The sequence below is a fragment of the Lathyrus oleraceus genome, chromosome 2 (genome assembly GCF_024323335.1).
Source record: "Lathyrus oleraceus cultivar Zhongwan6 chromosome 2, CAAS_Psat_ZW6_1.0, whole genome shotgun sequence".
NCBI classification, from domain to species: Eukaryota; Viridiplantae; Streptophyta; class Magnoliopsida; order Fabales; family Fabaceae; genus Lathyrus; species Lathyrus oleraceus.
This window is the reverse complement of record NC_066580.1, coordinates 222,743,975-222,766,751: the sequence shown is the minus strand read 5'-3', so window position 1 is coordinate 222,766,751 and position 22,777 is coordinate 222,743,975. Positions and strand designations below refer to the sequence as shown.

At 35.4% G+C, this 22,777-nt stretch overlaps 2 protein-coding genes across 2 annotated transcripts; one reads left to right on the top strand and one right to left on the bottom strand.

The window, feature by feature from the left end:
- Positions 1 to 2,194: 2,194 nt before the first annotated feature.
- Positions 2,195 to 3,840, top strand: LOC127122668 (UDP-glycosyltransferase 73C4-like; the record flags this gene model as incomplete). The annotated part of the gene is made up of 1 exon (XM_051052969.1): positions 2,195 to 3,840. A coding segment is annotated over one exon (1,518 nt), but the record flags the coding sequence as incomplete, so codon positions are not given.
- A 14,437-nt stretch (positions 3,841 to 18,277) lies between these two features.
- LOC127122667 (uncharacterized) lies at positions 18,278 to 19,960 on the bottom strand (the record flags this gene model as incomplete). Its single annotated transcript, XM_051052967.1, has 2 exons — positions 19,910 to 19,960; positions 18,278 to 19,189 (listed from the first exon to the last, which is right to left on the bottom strand). Coding segments are annotated over exons 1-2 (963 nt in total), but the record flags the coding sequence as incomplete, so codon positions are not given.
- Between the last annotated feature and the right edge of the window lie 2,817 nt (positions 19,961 to 22,777).

Below are 22,777 nucleotides of genomic sequence, written 5' to 3'. Positions count from 1 at the left end.
CTGCTTGCACCAATTCTCATAATTGTTGTTCTTGAGAATCAGAAGATTTACTGGAAAATGCTCGTTTGGATGATTCGTTGCCATGGTGATTTTCTTCCCACGAATTGTTTAAATCGGAACTCTTGATACCAGATGTTGAAAATCCACCAAAATCTATGGAGATTTTCAATCAATCTTGATGAATAAGATTGTTATAACCCACGCAATAACAGTTAAAAGAGAAGAACAATGGAGAAAGAAAGAAAGTAAAGAACGATGAAGGAGAAGAAGAATTAAAATTCTGCAGAGTTTCTCTCTTCCCACAACCTGTGAAAAACTTCTTTTTCACATTGCAACTGCAAAATACTGTGAATTGCAATGTTATGAATACTCTATTCACTTCATTACAAGAATAAGGGTTACTCTATCTATTTATAGATTTAGGTTAACTTGGACTTCAAGGCAAAGCTTTAAACTATAAAAGCCCAAAATAGCTAACACTACTAAAATAGGTCTAAGTCGAAATATTGTGTGAAATTACATCCTTCGACACTTCGATACACTAATACAACTTAACACACTAGGTGGTTCGACATTTCCTTGCTTCTGTCGAGCAACCTACTTTGACATAAGGAATTGCAATTCAACAATTAAATATTTATTTTACAATACATAAATAACATAAAAATAAGTTATTATCAATTTATCAATTCTTATATATATATATATATATATATATATATATATATATATATATATATATATATATATATATATATATATATATATATATATATATATATATAATATATATATATATATATATATATATATATATGAGAGAGAGAGAGAGTTATAATTGAGAAAAAAAACTATCTCATGGTTTGGTAATGAAAGAAAAATTTAGTTTTTGTTGAGTTCTTTATTTTGATTTTAGTCTCGTCTTATGTTAGAACAATAAGATTTGTGTTTTTGAGTCCCTTATTTTTAACAAATTAAACATAGCTAAATAATTTAATTTCGTTAAACATAATGTTTGGATAGTTGATAACATGATTATCTCCTAAGAAACAAATCCCATAGTGATTGTTTTGTTAATGTGACAAGATCCCTCCTTCAGCCATAGAATTCTAATTAGATCCCCATAGCTATGTTGGATGATACCTCTCCATAATGCTTTTTCATCATTGATAATCCTCCAAATCCATTTGCACAACACAACCACATTCAAGCTACCAATGTCTTTCACTTATAGACACCCTTCAGTTTTACTTTTACACACAATGTCTTTCACTTATAGGCCCCCTTTAGTTTTACTTTTACACACAATCTTCCATCTAACCCAATCGATATCCTTTAACTCCTTTGAGCCATGCCACAAAAAGTTTCTTTCTATTCTAATTATCTCCTTTATCACTTTTACAGATAACTTATAGAAAGACAAAAGCTGAATGAAAAGGTTAGATAGCACCGAATTGAGTAAAGTAACTCAACCCCCAATTGACAGGAACTTACTCTTCCAAGAGGAAAATTTGTTCTTTAGTGTATAATTGTCATTCTTTTGTTTTCTTGGCACCTCTTGTGCCTATTCTTAGATCTCTATTATTAATCTCTTTTCTTTATATATATATATATATATATATATATATATATATATATATATATATATATATATATTATATATATATATATATATATATATATATATATATATATATATATATATATATGGGTTAAAAAAAGCTAAAGTAATTAAAGGCATATACAAAGTTCTAGCATTTTCTATAAACCTATCGCCTAAATGAAGAATTGATTACAATCTTATCTCACACTGAGAGTTGTTAATGGTATGGAATTTAATGGTAAGTATTCTATCCTAAAGTTCACGTATAGTGTCAAGTTTTTTCATTTTGAATTCAATGTATATTTTATTCTGTTACAGAATTCAATGTATATGATATTAAATTATAGTAACTAAATAGTACGTTGGGTTAATTTAGAGTATAAAATCTTTAACATTAAATAGTTTTATTTTCTATGTTCAACATTTCCATTCATATTTAAAATAAATAAATTTATATTAATTAAAATAACATTAATATTATTTTATTTTTTTGTCTAGAACATTAATATTATTTGTATTAAAAAAATCACCATACTAAACTCCTCAGGTGTATATATCAAAACCTGAATCATTCAAATCAGAAATTGAAATTTGCAGCCTAAGATGACACAAAAGCTAGCAATGGGTTCAACATCATCACTTAGCAACCTCCACATTGTTTGCATCCATTTCCTTGCACCAGGTCACATTCTTTCCATGGTTGACATGGCCAAGTTACTGGCTAGGCATAAAGTGAAGGTAACCATTATCACCACACCCCTCAATGCAATTCAATTCAAAACCAACATCAATAGAGAGATTGAATTTGGTTCGCCAATCCGACTTCTAGAAGTCAAATTTCCAAATGAAGAATCTGGAATTCCAATGGGATGTGAAACCCTAGAAACACTTCCTTCAATGGATCTCAAAGGTAATTTCTTAATAGCTGTAAGTCTTCTGCAGAAGCCAATAGAAGAGCTTCTTGAAAAGCTAGAACCATTTCCAAGTTGCTTAATTGCTGATAAGCATATTCCATCTCTAGCTGATACAGCTATCAAGTTCAAAATTCCAAGAATAATATTTGATGGTACTAATTGCTTGAACCTCTTTTGCAATTACAGTATTCATACTTCTAGGGTTTCTGAAAATCTCAATTATTCAGATCAGTTTGTTATCCCTGGATTGCCACATAAAATTACAATGAAAAAATCTCAGCTTCCTATGGTATTCAGACCCGGTTCAAACGAATTGTTGAATGGTTTGCGTCAAAAAATACATGATTCAGAAGATGAATCATATGGGATAGTGGTGAATAGTTTTGAAGAGCTGGAAGATGGTTACGTGGAAGAGTATCAAAGAGTTACCGGACGTAAGGTATGGTGTGTTGGTCCTGTTTCATTATCAAATAAAGATGATATAGAAAAATCTCAAAGAGGTGGTCAGAATTTAACAATTGATGCAAATGAATATGTGAATTGGCTTGATTCATGGCCTCAGGAATCAGTGATTTATGTTTGTCTCGGTAGTCTTAATCGCGTAACACCAAAACAATGGATAGAAATTGGTTTAGGGTTAGAAGCTACAAATAGACCATTCATTTGGGTGGTGAGAAAATCATATAAGTGGGATGAAGTGGAAACGTGGCTATTAGAAGATGGATTTGAAGAGAGGGTGAAAGGGAGAGGAATTTTGGTTAGAGGTTGGGCACCACAAGTTTTGATATTGTCACATAGATCAATAGGAGCCTTTTTGACACATTGTGGATGGAATTCAACATTGGAAGCTATATGTGCTGGTGTACCATTGGTAACATTTCCTATGTTTTCTGATCAGTTTTATAATGAGAAGTTGGTTGTACAAGTGATTGAGACTGGTGTGAGGTTGGGAGTTGAAAATGCTGTGAACTTTGGAGATGAAGATGAGTTTGGTGATGGTGTTCAAGTGAGTACGGAAAAGGTTAAAGAGGCTATAGAGATGGTGATGGAGGAAGGTGAAGAGAAAAATGAGAGGAGAGAAAGAGCTAAGAAGTATGCTGATATGGGAAAGAAAGCAATTGAAGAAGGTGGTTCTTCTTATCTCAACATGTTGATGTTAATTGAAGATATCATGCATTTCAAATCAAATGTCTAAATTTAAGTTCAGTGATAGTTCCAAAGGCATTCATGTGTTGTATAACACATTTGAGTGATGTTTCGTATTTTCTTGAAATTATTATTAACTTTTATTGCTTGCTTGTGTTTTATTTTCACAAATGGAAACTGGTGGATTTATTTGTGGATTATAATAAATTGTTGTTTGTTTTGTTTAGAATTTTTATATTGGTTTCTTTTTATTTTATTTTGATAGAAATTGGGTTGTGAATTTTGAATGGAAATGGTGAATGATGAGCAAGAATTTATGTGTTCAGTGTTTTCTTTTTATGTTTGAAATTTTATTGGGGTAACATTGCATCTATTTTGAAGTTTTAAACAACATACGTTGTAATAAAATAACGATTTTCTAAAGATTTTTTTTACATTGCTTGATTATTGGACCAAAGTATAAATAATGGACATCACCTAAACGATTTTCTAAAGATTTTTTTTACATTGCTTTATTATTGGACCAAATTATAAATAATGGACATCACCAACCCCTCGGTTGGGATCGATAGAATTTTTTTATTTTTTTATTGAGCAAATAATAGATAGAACAAGATGTGCCTCTGATTCCCAACTACATTTAAAAGAAAATTACACATTCCTTCCATTAAGCAGACAACTCATATGAAAAGTCTTTCATTAGGCTTCTTAAACTTTTTTTAGTTTTAAATTTAAAATTAACCTACCTATTTTCTCTATTAAATCTATTAAAGTGGAAATTATTTGAAAAAGTTTCATCTATCCTCTCGAATGGACCGTCTAACCCATAGAAAATCCCTAAATAATATACATTTCTCATCGGTTGATTGTCTGACTAATAAGAAAAATTATGTCTAGACTTAATTCTAGAACTCCTTATTCCCTTTATTCACAAATACTATTGAAACAGAGAAATATATATTTCTTCAATAAATGAAACGGACCCTAAACTTCATCTTCTCCATTCAAAACTTGATTTTCTTTGATAAACGAAACTCAAAACTTCATCTTCTCCGCTCGAACACCATTACTTCCACTAAAAGCAAAGGGAACGAAACATAAAACAACAGAAAGGAAAGAAAAGGAAACAAAGCTTGATCCACCATTGTCTTCCTTGTCTTCATCATGTTTCTGTTAACTTTGCAATATTAAGTTTTTTAGCTTCTTTGTGTATACTTATATAATGTGACTTGGCAAATTTTGAACCTAACAATGTTTTTAGCTTCTTGTTGTGCATGCATGTAACTTAGCACTTTTTTTTATTAATGGTATGAACAATTGGCCATTACAGCCAATCCATAATGGGCATTATGGTCGTAATGACCCTAGTGACAAAAACCCCACTCTCATTCGATTTGTGTTGATTTCGTAGGCTTTTCATTTATGTAGTATAACTTTGAGTTTTGATTCTATTTATATTGAGTTTATTATTCATTTCACTAATGTGTAATGATTGATGAATTTGGTTCCTTTTAAAGTTAGTAAAATATCAAGTGAGTAAATCAAATGATTTTTATTCAAAACGCATAATTTATTATGATATAGTTGTTGATTTCACCATTGATTAGTAGATAAATGATCAATAATGCCCACATTTATCTCTAAAGTGAGTTATAAAGTGAGTTAATAAGTTATTTACCTACTTAGATAAATGATGAGTCACTCTATCTTAATTTGAAAAATATTTCTCTAGTTAGGAAAACTTATTTCAATAACAAGTATTAGCTACTGTGTGTGACTGGTTTTTATGGTTGTATTAGTTATTGAATTTTAATTTTATTTTTATAGAGTAGTTATGGATCCTAGTTAGATTAAAGCTAATAAATTAAGTGTGGAGTATATGAATGAAGTGGTTGAATTTCTTCAATTCGTTAAAAAAAATATTTCAGACAATAATGAATTTTTTTTATTCTCCTAGTGTTTTCTTGTGGGAATACGATAGAACGTGGAAATGAAGAAATATTGATCTATGTTGTGATGGAATTTTTCAAAATTATACAAGATGGACATGGCTAGGTGAAGTGACAAAACCCCTAACTAAGTCTCACAGAGAGGAAGTTCAAGTAGATATGGATGATCGACTAGAAGATATGATCCTTGATATTGGAGAAAATTCTTTTAAGAGATCCCATATGTATGATACTTTTTATAGTGACAACAAAGATACGTTTATCTAGAGTGCACAAATCTTATATGATTGTTAGTGGTGTCAAGGTTGTTTAATGTAAAGGAAAAAAGTGGGTGAAAAGATAAAAAGTTCCATTGAATTGCTTTAATTGTTGAAAGATATGTTTCCATAACGTAATTTGTTGCCAAACCATAATTATGAGGCCTAGAATATATTGTGTCCAATGGGTATAGAATATATCAAAATACAAGCATGTCATAATAATTGCATATTATACATGAAAAGTACAAAAGCTAAATTAGTACACAAAGTGTGGGGAGTCACACTACAAGTTGAAGGATAATGATGTTGATGATGATGATGTAAGCACAAAGGGTCCTCTTTCAAATGTGATGTGGTACTGAACAATAAGTCCTAGGTTCTAGAGATTGTTTGCTATTGTAAATGAAGCAAAGAATATTATATGATATGCCGATGAAAGAAAAATTGACGAAGTGACATAAAGCTGATTCTTTCCATTGGAAGAAAATTGATTCGTTGTTTCTAATTTTGGCCATGAGCTAAGTGAAGGGAAATCGTTATATAAAACGCAGCGAAAAACAAAATTTACCTTAAGTTAATCCTTATGAATGATTCATGATGAGAGACATAAACAATTACTTCTTGTGGTGATTAACACCTTTGATGCATAATCGGAAGAATGATCACAAGCATTGAAAAAAGAACAATGCATGTGCTCGGTCCACACAAACAAAGTGTATTCAATCTCAACGCTAGTTGCTACAAATGAATACAGAGGGGGAGAGAGAGAGAGAGAGAGAGAGAGAGAGAGAGAGAGAGAGAGAGAGAGAATACACCTATGGTCTAAAACTGAGTTTCATCAAATGCAAAAGCTTCTACATAAGGATTTTATTTATAGAATCGATTGTGTGTGGTGCAAGCTGAAAAAACCACACGTAAGTGCATTATGCCTTACGGTGTATTGTATTTCACTTAAGTACATGGTACCTATAACACCATGCATTAAATATCTAGAATATAATACAGGATATGACATATAAGTACCGAGTCATCAAACAAATACAAAAAAACATCATGTTCTAGGTTGAGTCTTAATACAACATAGAGTTAATAAAATGGGAAATAGAAATACATTCATTCAAACTGAATAAACATCAGGTACACAAAAAATAACAAAGATCTAGATAGCTAGATTTCCTTTCTCTTCCATTTATCCTTCTTCTTGATCGGCTCATCTGAATATGATAAACAAATATAGGGTGAGACTATGTCTTAGTGAGTTCCTAGCAGGTTGACAAGATGGGTTATGATGACCTAACATAAATACTATGACTCTAAGTCCCATAACTATCTATATCACGTGTCTATGTCTTTAAGATATAATCCTTTCAATGCTATCAATAATCCCTTAATCACTATTTATCAAATCCCCGACGTCTGGCATAGTTCTATGGTCTTACACAGGGTTAGATAAACTATAACTAGCATGGGATATGATTTATGATGCTTTGCATATTTGATTCACCTCGACTAACACAATTCATAGTTGTAGGACTTATGTAGGCTAGAATAAATAAGAAAACATAGTATCACATCCCGTTCTCGATCCTATTACCTAAATCGATACTCAAGATTAACCCATACTTATTATAAACCATCTAAGCTTGCCATATAGTAATTGTCTTTTCACTACATTCGTTTTACATGACATACTTGTTAGAACAAGTTTGGTTCTACATCTACAATCATTAAGTTTTGATGATAACAAAGTACAAAGATCAATTTTGTGTATTTCTATCATTGTTGTTCTTGGTCTTTGGTTTGAAAAAAGTTTTCATATCTGAAACAAAATTGAAACCCCCAATTCCTTGTGTTTCTTGAACATTTAATTGGCATCAGAGCTCCGGTTCAGGTATTGACTTTTTTGTATTAAACATTTAACCGTGTTAGATTCCTTTTTTAGAAAAACAATAGGACATCTACAAGAAACATTGAAAAAGATCATTATTCTACTAAAAATCCAACCTTTGATGGAGAAAAGTTTGATTAATGGAAAGATAAAATCGAAAGTTTCTTCCTTGGATATGATGCAGATCTATGGGATATGATAGTGGATGTATACACATATCCTGTGGATTCAAATGGTGTAAAGCTTGAAAGAAACAAGATGGATGAACATAAAAAGAAGGACATTAAGAACCATCACTGATCGAGAAAAATCTTGTTGAATGTTATTTCATATATTGAGCATGAAAAGATGATTAATAGAGACTCAACTAAGTCTATATTCGATTCTTTGAGGACATCTCATGAAAGAAATGATCAAGTGAAGGAAATTAAGGCTCTAAATTTAATCCATAAATATGAAGCTTTCAAAATGGAAGAAGATGAAACTATTAAGGATATGTTCTCAAGGTTTTAAAGTCTAGTTGTTGGATTGATAATTTTGAATAAGGGCTATGTAACACCCCTTTTTCTACCCCAAAATACTTAACGTATAATCAGAGTAAATAAGCACGCATATAAACAAAAGGGCATCACATCGACGTTTTCAAAAATTAAAAGCTTTCAAAAACCAACATCTTTCATCATCAATATACAATACACCTGGTCATTTAAAATAACACACTTCAAATATCACGAGTCATCAAGTATACGCGTTCGCAGCGGAAAATAATAAATACTCATGCATTTCATAAAATGATCCATGTCCCATACCATGATCATCCCTCAGTAATCTCATCAAGATAAAATAAAACCATATTCAGAATATTTGGCACCATGGTGTAACACCTCAAAATTTGCCCTCCTCTCTTGGGACTGAGCATAACATTTTGCATATCATTTTTAGGTCATTAGGCATTGCATATTGCATATCATGTGGTTACATTGTGCAAGTCATCCTCGCAAGTCTTGATCAGAAGATGAAGAGGTCATGGTGCAAGCTAGGGTTTCATTGGACTGGTCATTAATCATCTGAGGATGTGGAGGTCCAAATTAGGGTTTTGTGATTCTCAAGGAGATTGGTCTTCATCTTGATTACAATGATTCATCATCATCATCATGGTTTGACATCATCAAGTGTTGAAGCAGATTCCTTGAGATTAGGGTTTTGACCACTGGTCAACCCTAATCAGTTGCATTGGGCCAATCAGGGCATGATCAGAAGATGGAGTCTATGATGAATATGGAGATCATCTCATGGTTTTATGGAGATTATTGAGGCTAGGGTTTCATCCTTGAGCCATTTCATCAGAGAATTGGGGGCTCAGATTGATCAGTGCATGGCCAAATTCACCTATCAGTTAAAAAGTCAACTGCGGTCAACTGTGCTTGATTTTATGGATTTGGAAGTGGGAGAGAGTTGGATACACTTCATTCATTTTGGAACAAGTGTTATTTGACATTTCAAAGCTCAAGAATGGAGAAAATCAAGTCAGACAAGAAATTGCCAAAAATAGAAAGTGACTTGTAATAGAAGTTTCCAAAAATGGAAAGTTTTTGACCTCAAAATTACATGTCCAAGGAAGCTTCAAATGAAAATTTGTTCAACATGAAAGTTGTAGATCTTGTTCTCACCTTTCCAAAAAGTCCAAGAACTTGAAAATCCCATGAATGGTTGGCAAGTTATGGTCCATTCAATTTCAAAAATGACCCATAATCAGAGGGGCATAACTTCCACATGGAGTGTCCAAATTGAGTGATCTTTTTATGTGCAAACTCCATTTTACATGTACTTTCATGGTGCATAATTGGAATTCATCAAAAATGGTCAATTCAAAAAGTCAATTTTCAAGTGTACAGTTAAAGAATCCAGGGGCAAAATGGTCCAACTTGAGAAATAATGAGAATTTTGGAATGGGGATTTTTGCAACACCTCACAAATGCAAATTGAAAATGGTTTGAACTGTCATAACATGTTGAGGTTCATTATTTGGTCAAGTCACTTGTGAATTGCATTTGAAAATTATACCATTTGCCATGACATAGTGAAAATCAAAATTACACAACCAATGACCATGGGACAAGTTGCAACACATCACACATGTCATTTTGAGAGTGTATGAGCTGTCAATGAGCTGTCACAGGGCCTATTGTGAAATGGCATTTTTGCCCTTGCTTAGTAAATACACATTAAGCTAATTACCATTCATTTTTGCTAATTCATGATTAAGGATGTGATTAAATGGAAATATAAATACCTAATCATAACAAACTCTTGATAAGAAAACACATTTCACAAGAAATTCAACAAACTTTTCCCTCCATTTTTCTCAAAAACTCAAGAACAAACATCAAGCAAAATTGGATCAAACTCTTCCAATTCTTCACCAAATCGTGTGATTCTTTTTGCTGCCATCTCCAATCATCTTCTTCTTGATCTGTTTTGGCAATTCATTGGAAAATAACACCAAATCGCGACTGTCCAAGTGATGTTCATCAATGGCATTTGAAGATTTCTTGCACTAGGAGCAAATTCGAGCCAAGCTACAAGTTGCATTCACCTTCCCTATCATCCAGCTTGAACTGTTTTGGATCAACACGTGCAATAGCTCAAGGATTCATCACTGCCTTCCAATTAAGGTAAACTTTCGAATCTCATGAATTGATGAATTGTTATATGCGTTTGAAAGAGTGTTCAATGTAGAATGCAATGCTAGGCGTGGTTTGTGAAATGGATGATTCTAGAGAGAGATATTGCGATTAGAAGCTTTGAGGTGAAAACCTAATTCGTTCGATCCAGGAGATTTAGGAATAATTAGGATAAATCATGTGCATATTCGTGATCCTCTCACTCAGACCTTTCTAACGGTTATACGCATGATGATTTTCGTGAAAGTTTGATGTTCTTGATGTTCTTGTGTGGCTGGGAAAATTCTGGAACGAAAATGATGAACAAGGCTGAGTTTGATCCGGAATTTTGCTATGCCAATTTCAAATCGTGTTTAGCGCCATTATGGACCAATCAGAAGGAGCCAGCGAAAAAATGAAATTGGACCGGTTGAAGAGAATTACCATCGTGCCACTGGACTCAATTAAATTCATTTTAATTTAAATAAAACACTTAATATTTATTTCATAATTCATTTGAACTTAGAAAGTTCATAAAAAATATTGGTTAGTCCAAAAATAGTGAGGATTTTTTTTGATGGATCCCAATTTTTCCCTAGAATTTTATAGGCATGGTTTCATAAGTTGTGCATGGTGAAATGTTGACCTGGCCTATTGAACTTTGACTTGTGTCATATTTTTGTACATTTTTTGTATGTTTCACCAAATTCATCATGAAATGCTCATACATTTAAAGAAATGATTGAAATTTTTTGAGCTCATTCTAGACATGTTGATGGTGATTTACATATAAAGTTTGTGATTTTTGGATACCTGAGGAGTGAGATATGTTTTTTTGAATCTAGGTGTGACAATGTGTGTCACACCTAGCTAGGTCAACTTCATGAAATTATTTGCATGACCTATGATTGTTGGATTGGATTGAAATTTTACATGGATGATCATTGATGTGTTGAGATAACATGTGAATTTTTCTGGATTTTTCTATGACATTTTCCATTTGATTGATAATTTTCTTCACTGTATGCTCATTTGGTAACATTGTGTGACACATGTTTGTATATTGTTTGTGAAATTCTCATATGGTTTTGGATGAAGATGAAATTTGGTGTGCTGATTGTAGACACATTGTAGGACATCATGCTTTTGGTCCCATTCATTTCTAATATGTTGTCACTGTTTTATGAATTTTTGAAGTGAATGCTTGTGTTGGTGCTATGGTTATGCTTGAATAATTGTGTCTGGATTTCTTGATTTTCATTGACCAACTTTCTTTTGTCCAATTGAGCTGAAAATTAACATGCTATACCTTGAATAGGTCCTGTTTAGGTGTGAATTATTTGAGGATTTTTGGAATTGTTTTGGTATGCTTTTGATTGAAGTTATTCTGTTTGGACAATTTGAGGTTCCATTTGACCTAGTTTGACTTGTTTTGGTCATGAAATGAATATGGTGAATGATATGAGTATGGGATCAATTGCATTTGCTTTCTATTTGCATTAATTTGGTTTTGGTTGAGAATTGTTTGCTGTTTAGAATTTTTTCTCCCTTTTGGACCCTAGGCTTGGCCTAGTGGTCTTGTTTCTCACATTTGGATTGACTTTTCAGGATGAAATGCATGATGCTTAAGGAGAATGCTTCAAGTCAATTAAATTGAGATTGTTGGATGTTTTGAACTAATTTGACTTTGTTTTGTAGGTTGTGAAGCTTGAGCTTGAGCTTATAGCTTGCACTTATGTGCATTAACCTGTGTTGCTTAATCTGTATAGTCTGACTGATTAACATTTGCTGTTTGCTGTTGGTTTGTCTGAGTACTGATGATACTTGATTGATTTCAGGTACATTTAGTCGCTTACAGTTCTTTAAGAACTTGCTTGCTGCTGCTTGGTTTTTAAACCACTTGAGGTAGGACTTCTATTCTTCATGTAGTCTGGAAGACCTGGCCTGTTACTTGGCCAGGCAACTGTCTGAAGTCCTCCTTAAGAGCCTATGTTTGTGGTTGTTTACATTTGTGCCAAGCAGGTGAAAGACCTCTATGAGGCAATTGGTGGATCAAAGGGATATGCAATCTATCCCCCACTATTCTGTGAGTCGTCCCTCTGCTCACACGGCTGTGTGTTGATGCATTGGGGCACAAACCCAAGATCTTGTGCTGTTGCACAATCGAGTCAGAGTCTTTGAGCGTAGAAGGGTCCCTCCATTCTGGACCCACGCTCCTTTGTCTGAAGCTCTCCCTGGTCAGGGATAAGAGCTGTGAAGTCTAATCTTCACTCACCTTTCATCTGCTTCACCTTAGCCCCGCAATGGCAAGGTTAAGAGCGAATACTACCCATGTACAGATGACTTGCTTCGGCAGTCAAACCCATTGTTTGAGCCTCACTTGACTGGTTATAGTGTGTGCTTTTGAATATTTGTTTGCTCTGTTTGCTTGTATGCTTGCTTGCTTTCTTCCTGGATAGGATTAGTTTGCAGTTGTGCAAGTAGGTAGAAACCTGAACATAGGGTAATGATGCATGACAACACTAGGCTCGAGTCCAGCTCCCTGGTAGTGTAACTTCCCTTGGTTTCTGGCTAGATTTTCTTTCCCTTGAGGGGGAACTACATCGCCCTGATCCTTGTTCCAGACGAGGTATGTAGGCAGGAGGTCGTGCGAGACCTCTCCGGGCATTTTTTTTCCTTTTTGTGTGTGTTTGCTTGTTATCTGAATGTGTCTGTTTGGTTCAGATGCTGACGTAAGTCCAGGGATTGGCTGTCGGGCTCCACGTTGGCCCTTTTGAGTGTGTTTTGGTTCGGATGCTGACGTAAGTCCAGTGATTGGCTGTCGGGCTCCACGTTTGCCATCTGTTTGTGTGTTTTGTGTCTTGTTTGGCGTGCGTAAGCCGAACTACAGTGGCTCTGATTCTCGTTCCAGACGAGATATGTAGGCATAGGATGTGATGTCCTATCGAGCTCCCTTCTGTTAACCCCACCTGCGTTCCCTGTGTGTGTGTGATGTTTTAGCAACCTTTTCTTTTCTTAGAACGTGGATCCCGTCGAGTACGACGGACGTGAGGGGTGCTAATACCTTCCCCTTGCGTAACCGACTCCCTTACCCTTTCTCTTTGGTCGCAAGACCATTTCCTTTCCAGGTTTCTCTGAGCGTTTCCTTTCCCTATCTTGGGATGAATAACGCGCAGTGGCGGCTCTGTGTTGTGTTTTTATTTGAGTCCCGCCGGTTGTTTTTTCGCGGATGCGACACATGGCCTCTCAGACAACAATTTCAAATAAACATGTTCACAAGTAATAACATGATACATATCCAAATAAGATATAAGTTCAATACTACTAATCTACCCCGTGTTACATGACCAGAGCATTGACTCATTACCTAGTCTCTATGCTAAAACACGGAAACTCTCCGGCTAAATCTCGAGTGAGCTACCGTCCACTTACTTCAGCAATACTACTCTGGAGTATCTGCACGATGCCCATGTGAAGGCAACATTCAAACAGAAGGGTGAGAATTCAAATCATTATGAAGAAGTATAATAAGTCACAATGATTAAATCAATAATTAACGGAATTCATCACACCTTGTATAACCATGTCAATAATATTAACCAACATCTATTTCACATGTTTCAGACATCCATTTAAACTCAAGGAGTACAATATTAAAATCTAATACTATATTCCCAAATATACACATAACTACAATTATCACATAATTACATATTTTGCCAAGTTATGTATCCAAACATCACCAAATTCAATTACCATATCTCATACACACATCACAATCACCTTAATGCATACATTCAATTATCACATAACTCTAATGTGACTCAATGCAAGACATGTGACTCTATGCATGTGGTACCGCAATGTGAACCCAATGTTTCACCGCTTTCCAATTCAATATCTAGAATCCAAGCCACGCTTCTGATCCGGATAAGATCAAAGCCACTACGTCTATTTCCAATTAAGGATCAACGTCTGCTACGCCTATTTCCATTCAAGGATCAACGTCTATTACCATGTGAACCCACAGTTTCACCGCTTCTACCATGAAGCCGACCATGCCATGAATGAATGTATAAATACCAACACATGCAATTAAGATCATCTCTACCATCTTAACATTCCACATATCACCATAATTCAACTCTATGAATTATCCACCAATGGTACATATACACATTCATAACAATATATCATTCACAATATAAGCTAATTATCAAATACGCACACTTAAATTTCATTTCAAAATGAATACAACCTTTAAAATCTCAATTTGTCATTTTTCAACAGTGTTAACCGGTTAACGCTTTTAGGTAACCGGTTAACGCGAAACAGAATGCACTTCCTGGCAGATTTTCAACAGTGTTAACCGGTTAACGCTTTTGGGTAACCGGTTAACGCAAAACAGAATGGACTTTCTGGGCATATTTTTAACAAGTAACCGGCTAACGCTTTTGGTTAACCGGTTAACGCAAAACAGAATGCAAAACTTTCTGCATTTTTCATCGTTGGAGGCCTTTCAGACCTCCGATTTCGATTCCGTAAAAAGCCAAACGCTCAGAAAATTATAACTCATACAATACTCTAAGTATATAAAGTTAATTTGCAGTTTTAACACAATTAAATCACCACAAATCTAGAATACTCATCAAAACCTAACAATTCCAAACAACCATAAAACATTAAGGATTTTAACCTAAACATACTTCTACCCATTGACCCAATCATACTAACCCATAATAATAAGGATTCTCCCCCTTACCTCTTCAATTTTCTGGAACCTTAGCTTCCCTCTTGTTCTTCCCCTCTTCTCCTTACTTTTTCTCTTTTCTTTCTCTGTTGCCGTCAAATGATCAAATGAATCCTATTTCTCACTCTCCTCACCTCTTACTATTATAGTATTATATTTGGGCTTAAAGAATGATACTTCTAATTTAATTATTAGGCCCAATAATACCTAGTATTATAATATCTCTATTTAATTCAATTCAATTAAACCAACACAGTATACACACCAAGTTAATTAATATAATCAATTATTATACTACCTAATAACCAATTAATTAATTAACACTCCAAATAAATAAAATAAAATATACTAATAATAATATAAGAAATAATTACTAAAATTGGGTTGTTACAACTCTCCCCCACTTAAAAGATTTTCGGCCTCGAAAATTTACCTCAAACGAACAACTCCGGATACGATTCCTCCATCTTATCCTCGAGTTCCCAAGTAATATTGCCATTGGCGACTCCGCCCCATATCACTTTCACCAAAGCAATCTCCTTACCACGAAGCTTCTTCACTTCTCGATCTTCAATTCGCATAGGTGATGTATCAACCGTCAAATTATCCCTCACTTGAACATCATCTAATGGAACAACATGTGATGGATCCGCAATGTACCTCCTCAATTGAGACACATGGAACACATCATGAAGATTAGAAAGTGACGGTGGTAATGCAATCCGATATGCCACTTCACCTACCCTCTCGGAAATTTGATAAGGACCAATGAATCGCGGCGTCAACTTACGCGACTTCAAAGCTCTACCAACACCCGTTATTGGCGTAACTCGAAGAAACACATGCTCATCTTTCTCAAACTCAAGAGCCTTCCTCCTCTTATCATGATAACTCTTTTGACGACTCTGAGAAGCCTTCATCTTCTCTTGAATCATCTTAATCTTATCCGTAGTCTCTTGAATCAACTCGGGTCCAACCACAACACTCTCTCCCGATTCGTACCAACACAAAGGAGTTCTACACCTTCTACCATAAAGAGCCTCAAAAGGTGTCATTCCAATACTCGAATGGAAACTGTTGTTATACGTAAACTCGATCAAAGGCAATAAACTATCCCAATTTCCTCCTTGTTCCAAAACACAAGACCTCAAAAGATCTTCAAGTGATTGGATAGTCCTCTCTGTTTGACCATCAGTTTGCGGATGATATGTCGAACTCAAACGCAACTTCGAACCCAAAGCACTTTGCAAACCTTCCCATAATCTAGAAGTGAACCTCGGATCTCTATCCGAAACAATGCTCGACGGAATACCATGCAAACACACAATCCTCTCGATGTACAACTTAGCAAGTCTCTCCATCGAATAATCCATCCTCATCGGAATAAAATGAGCACATTTCGTCAACCTGTCCACAACGAACCAAATCGCCTCATAATTACTCAATATTCTCGGCAAGCCCGAAACAAAATCCATAAAGATACTATCCCACTTCCACTCGGGAATAGATAACGGTTGCATCAAACCAGACGACTTTTGATGTTCAATATTTTACTTTTGACAAGTCAAGCATGAATACACAAATTCCGCTACGTCCTTCTTCATACCTTGCCACCAAAACATCTTCCTCAAGTCTTGATACATTTTAGTAGCACCAGGATGAATACTCAGACCACTTCTATGCCCTTCCTCAAGAATCCTCTTTCTCAAATCCGCAACATCCGGAACCCAAACTCGATCACGACACCTCATGATACCATTCTCATCAATCTGAAAGTCACCACCTTTGCCTTGATTAATCAATGTCATAACATCGACCAATTTCAAATCTGACTTCTGACCTTCTCTAATCTCGTCAAGAATGCCACACGTAAGCTTCAACATACCAAGCTTAACACACGAAGGCGTTGCTTCCCAAACCAAACTCAAATCTCTAAATTGCTCCAACAACTCAAACTCTCAAATCATCAACATAGACATGTCCAATGACTTCCTACTCAATGCATCGGCTACAACATTCGCCTTTCCCGGATGATAATTCAAATCTTTCAAGAATTCCAACCATCTTCTTTGCCTTATGTTCAATTCTTTCTGATCGAACAAGTACTTCAAACTCTTGTGATCACTAAACACATCAAATCCCGACCCAAACAAATAATGTCTCCAAAGCTTCAACACAAACACAACGACAACCAACTCTAAATCATGCGTCGGATAATTCCTTTCATGAACTTTAATTTGCCTTGAAGCATAAGCTACCACTTGCCCTCTTTGCATCAAAACACCTCCCAAACCCAACAAAGAAGCATCACAATACACAACGAAAGGTTCTAACGGATCCGGTAAAATCAAAATAGGAGCCGTAGTCAATCTTCTCTTAAGCTCTTGAAAATTCGTTTCACACTGCGAAGTCCAAATGAAAGCTTGACCTTTCCTAGTCAACTGCGTCAATGGTAACGACAACTTAGAAAATCCTTCAATGAACTTCCTATAATAACCAGCCAAACCAAGGAAACTTCGAATCTCAGCAACAGACTTAGGAGCTTCCCATTGAGATATAGCTTCAATCTTCGTAGGATCCACAAAAATACCACCACTCGAAATCACATGTCCAAGAAAACTTACTTCACTCAACCAAAACTCACATTTGGAGAGTTTAGCAAACAACTTCCTCTCTTTCAACACCGATAACACAATCTTCAAATGCTCGGCATGCTCCTCTTCGCTCTTAGAATAAATCAATATATCATCGATGAACACAACAACAAACTTATCCAGATAATCATGAAAAATTCTATTCATATACTCCATAAATACACCAGGTGCATTAGTCACACTAAAAGGCATCACAGAGTACTCGTAGTGACCGTACCTTGTCCGAAAAGCAGTCTTTTGAATATCCTCAGCCTTTACACGAATCTGATGATACCCAGACCTCAAATTAATTTTGCTAAACACACAAGCTCCAACCAGCTGATCCATCAGATCGTCAATCCTCGGAAGTGGATACTTGTTCTTAATCGTCACTTTATTCAGTTGTCTATAATCAACACATAATCTCATAGAACCTTCTTTCTTCTTGACCAACAGAACAGGATCACCCCACGGCGACACACTAGGACGAATAAACCTCTTCTCAAGCAAGTCTTCAAGTTGACTCTTCAACTCTTTCAACTCAGAAGCAGACATCCTATAGGTAGCCATCGATACAGGACTAGTTCCAGGAACTAAATCAATCGAAAACTCAACCTCACGTTCCGGCGGTAAATCACTTATATCTTCCGGAAATACCTCCGCAAACTCACAAACTATTGGTAATTCTTCAATCGTCCTCTTCTCACGAATATCTAAGGTTGCCAACAACATAAAGAACTCGGCACCACCTTGCACTGATTCATCAACTTGCTTAGCAGACACAAACCAATCTTCCTTAGCACCAACCTCAGGAAAAATAACCGTCTTCTCGAAACAGTTGATATACACCCGATTAAATTCTAACCAATTCATACCCAAAATCACATCAAGTTGCTCTAAAGGAAGACAGACTAAATCAATTCCAAAATCCCTACCAAAGATACTCAACGGACAATTCAGACACACATAGGAAGTAGAAACAGAACCCATAGCAGGTGTATCAATAACAATGCTTCTACGCATATCAGATAATATAAGATTCAATCTCTTAGCACAATCCAAAGAAATGAAAGAATGTGTTGCACCGGTATCAATAATGGCAATCAAAGGTGTACCATTAATAAAGCACATACCTTGGATTAACCTATCATCGGTAGTGGCCTCCGCACCAGACAATGCAAACACCTTTCCCTTCGCTTGCTCCTTCTTCGGCTTATCACATTTGGTACTAATGTGACCTTTCTCACCACAATTGTAACAAGTCACACTCGAACCAACTCCACACTGGTTTGCTCTATGACCACTCTTGCCACACTTGAAACACGTCACAGAATCCTTACTACAATCAACAACACGATGACCTTCAACGCCACATTTGAAACACTTAAGTGGAGTAGAAGATCCTCCCCCACTTGGCTTCTTGCCAAAACCAAATTGTCTCCTCTTGTCATCATACGGTTTCCCATGATCCTGGTTTTTCCCCTTCAAACTCTTGTAGAAAGAAGCACTTTCCCTACTATCCTCATCATAAATCCGACTCTTGTTAACCAACTCCGCAAAACGAGTAATCTGTTGGTAACCAATGGCCTTCTTGATATCATGTCTCAAGCCATTCACGAACTTCAAGCATTTAGATCTCTCAACATTAGCAGTATTGTAATGAGGACAATACTTGATAAGCTCCTGAAATCTAGCAGCATACTCAGCAACAGTACCATTTCCTTGCTTCAATTCAAGGAACTCCACCTCTTTCTTCCCATGACAATCTTCTGGAAAATAGTTCTCCAAGAAGACATCACGGAAAAGAGCCCAAGTAACCTCAATGTTATCTTCTTCAAACCTCTGAAGAATGTTATTCCACCAATCTTCAGCTTCCTTCTCAAGCATATGAGTACCAAACTGCACTTTCTGAGCATCAGTACAGTTCATGACTCTGAAGATCTTCTCAATTGCCTTCAGCCAAGCTTGAGCTTTATCAGGTTCATGCTCACCCTCAAAGACAGGAGGATTGTTCCTCTGGAATCTCCCCAAAGCACGAAACTCATCATCATCTCCATTTCGGTTACCAGCATTCGCTTGAGGGATCTGACCAATGGAGTCAACCAACATCCTCAGCGCCTCAGCAATGACATCATCATTCCTACCTGAAACCATCGTCCTAAACAGCCCGAACAACCAGACAACCTGTATCAATCGTGTCAGATACACAAATCAAATACAACAGGATTGGAAAACACTAACAACTATTGACCAACTGGTCGACCATGCTCTGATACCACTAATGTAACACCCCTTTTTCTACCCCAAAATACTTAACGTATAATCAGAGTAAATAAGCACGCATATAAACAAAAGGGCGTCACATCGACGTTTTCAAAAACTAAAAGCTTTCAAAAACCAACATCTTTCATCATCAATATACAATACACCTGGTCATTTAAAATAACACACTTCAAATATCATGAGTCATCAAGTATATGCGTTCGCAGCGGAAAATAATGAATACTCATGCATTTCATAAAATGATCCATGTCCCATACCATGATCATCCCTCAGTAATCTCCTCAAGATAAAATAAAACCATATTTAGAATATTTGGCACTATGGTCTCTCAGACAACAATTTCAAATAAACATGTTCACAAGTAATAACATGATACATATCCAAATAAGATATAAGTTCAATACTACTAATCTACCCCGTGTTACATGACCAGAGCATTGACTCATTACCTAGTCTCTAAGCTAAAACACGGAAACTCTCCGGCTAAATCTCGAGTGAGCTACCGTCCACTTACTTCAGCAATACTACTCTGGAGTATCTGCACGATGCCCATGTGAAGGCAACATTCAAACAGAAGGGTGAGAATTTAAATCATTACGAAGAAGTATAATAAGGCACAATGATTAAATCAATAATTAACGGAATTCATCAAACCTTGTATAACCATGTCAATACTATTAACCAACATCTATTTCACATGTTTTAGACATCCATCTAAACTCAAGGAGTACAATATTAAAATCCAATACTATATTCCCAAATATACACATAACTACAATTATCACATAATCACATATTTTGCCGAGTTATGTATCCAAACATCACCAAATTCAATTACCATATCTCATACACACATCACAATCACCTTAATGTATACATTCAATTATCACATAACTCTAATGTGACTCAATGCAAGACATGTGACTCTATGCATGTGGTACCGTAATGTGAACCCAATGTTGCACCGCTTTCCGATTCAATATCTAGAATCCAAGCCACGCTTCCGATCCGGACAAGATCAAAGCCACTACGTCTATTTCCAATTAAGGATCAACGTCTGCTACGCCTATTTCCATTCAAGGATCAATGTCTATTACCATGTGAACCCACAGTTTCACCGCTTCCACCATGAAGCCGACCATGGCATGAATGAATGTACAAATACCAACACATATGCAATTAAGATCATCTCTACCATCTTAACATTCCACATATCACCATAATTCAACTCTATGAAGTATCCACCAATGGTACATATACACATTCATAACAATATATCATTCACAATATAGGCTAATTATAAAATACACACACTTAGATTTCATTTCAAAATGAATACAACCTTTAAAATCTCAATTTGTCATTTTTCAACAGTGTTAACCGGTTAACGCTTTTAGGTAACCGGTTAACGCGAAACAGAATGCACTTCCTGGCAGATTTTCAATAGTGTTAACCGGTTAACGTGTTTGGGTAACCGGTTAACGCAAAATAGAATGGACTTTCTGGGCAGATTTTTAACAAGTAACCGGTTAACGCTTTTGGTTAACCAGTTAACGCAAAACAAAATGCAGAATTTTCTGCATTTTTCATCGTTGGAGGCCTTTCAGACCTCCGATTTCGATTCCGTAAAAAGCCAAATGCTCAGAAAATTATAACTCATTCAATACTCTAAGTATATAAAGTTAATTTGCAGTTTTAACACAATTAAATCACCACAAATCTAGAATACTCATCAAAACCTAACAATTCCAAACAACCATACAACATTAGGGATTTTAACCTAAACATACTTCTACCCATTGACCCAATCATACTAACCCATAATAATAAGGATTCTTCCCCTTATCTCTTCAATTTTCTGGAACCTTAGCTTCCCTCTTGTTCTTCCCCTCTTCTCCTTACTTTTTCTCTTTTCTTTCTCTGTTGCCGTCAAATGATCAAATGAATCCTATTTCTCACTCTCCTCACCTCTTACTATTATAGTATTATATTTGGGCTTAAAGAATGATACTTCTAATTTAATTATTAGGCCCAATAATACTTAGTATTATAATATCTCTATTTAATTCAATTCAATTAAACCAACACAGTATACACACCAATTAATTAATATAATCAATTATTATACTACCTAATAACCAATTAATTAATTAACACTCCAAATAAATAAAATAAAATATAATAATAATAATATAAGAAATAATTACTAAAATTGGGTTGTTACAGGCTACACCACTGTCGATCTTGCAAAGAAAATCATCAAAAGCTTGCCGTAGAAATGAAGGCATATGGTGACAACACTCAAGGTGTTAAAAGATCACAACTTGGGAAGAGCTTGTAAGCTCTCTAAGGAGTCATTAGATCAAGCTAAAAAAGGATAATCCTTGTAGGAAAGGTAAATTTGTGGTTTTGAAATCTATAGGCAGGCTTGAAAGGACTAAATCTCTTCAAGCTAAAGAAAAAGAGTCTGAAGATGGTTCTGATGAAGATGACTATATGTGTATACTATCCAGAAGGGTCAACCAACTCTAGAAGCAAATAGAGAAGAAGTTTAGAGCCTATAGAAGAACACATGGAAGCTCTGAGTCAACCTCTTGGAAAAAGAAGTCGGGAGTTGTGATGACTCATAAACATATCGTATTTTTGACTCGATTTGTATGTACTTTAGTGTCGTTTTTATGTCCTTTT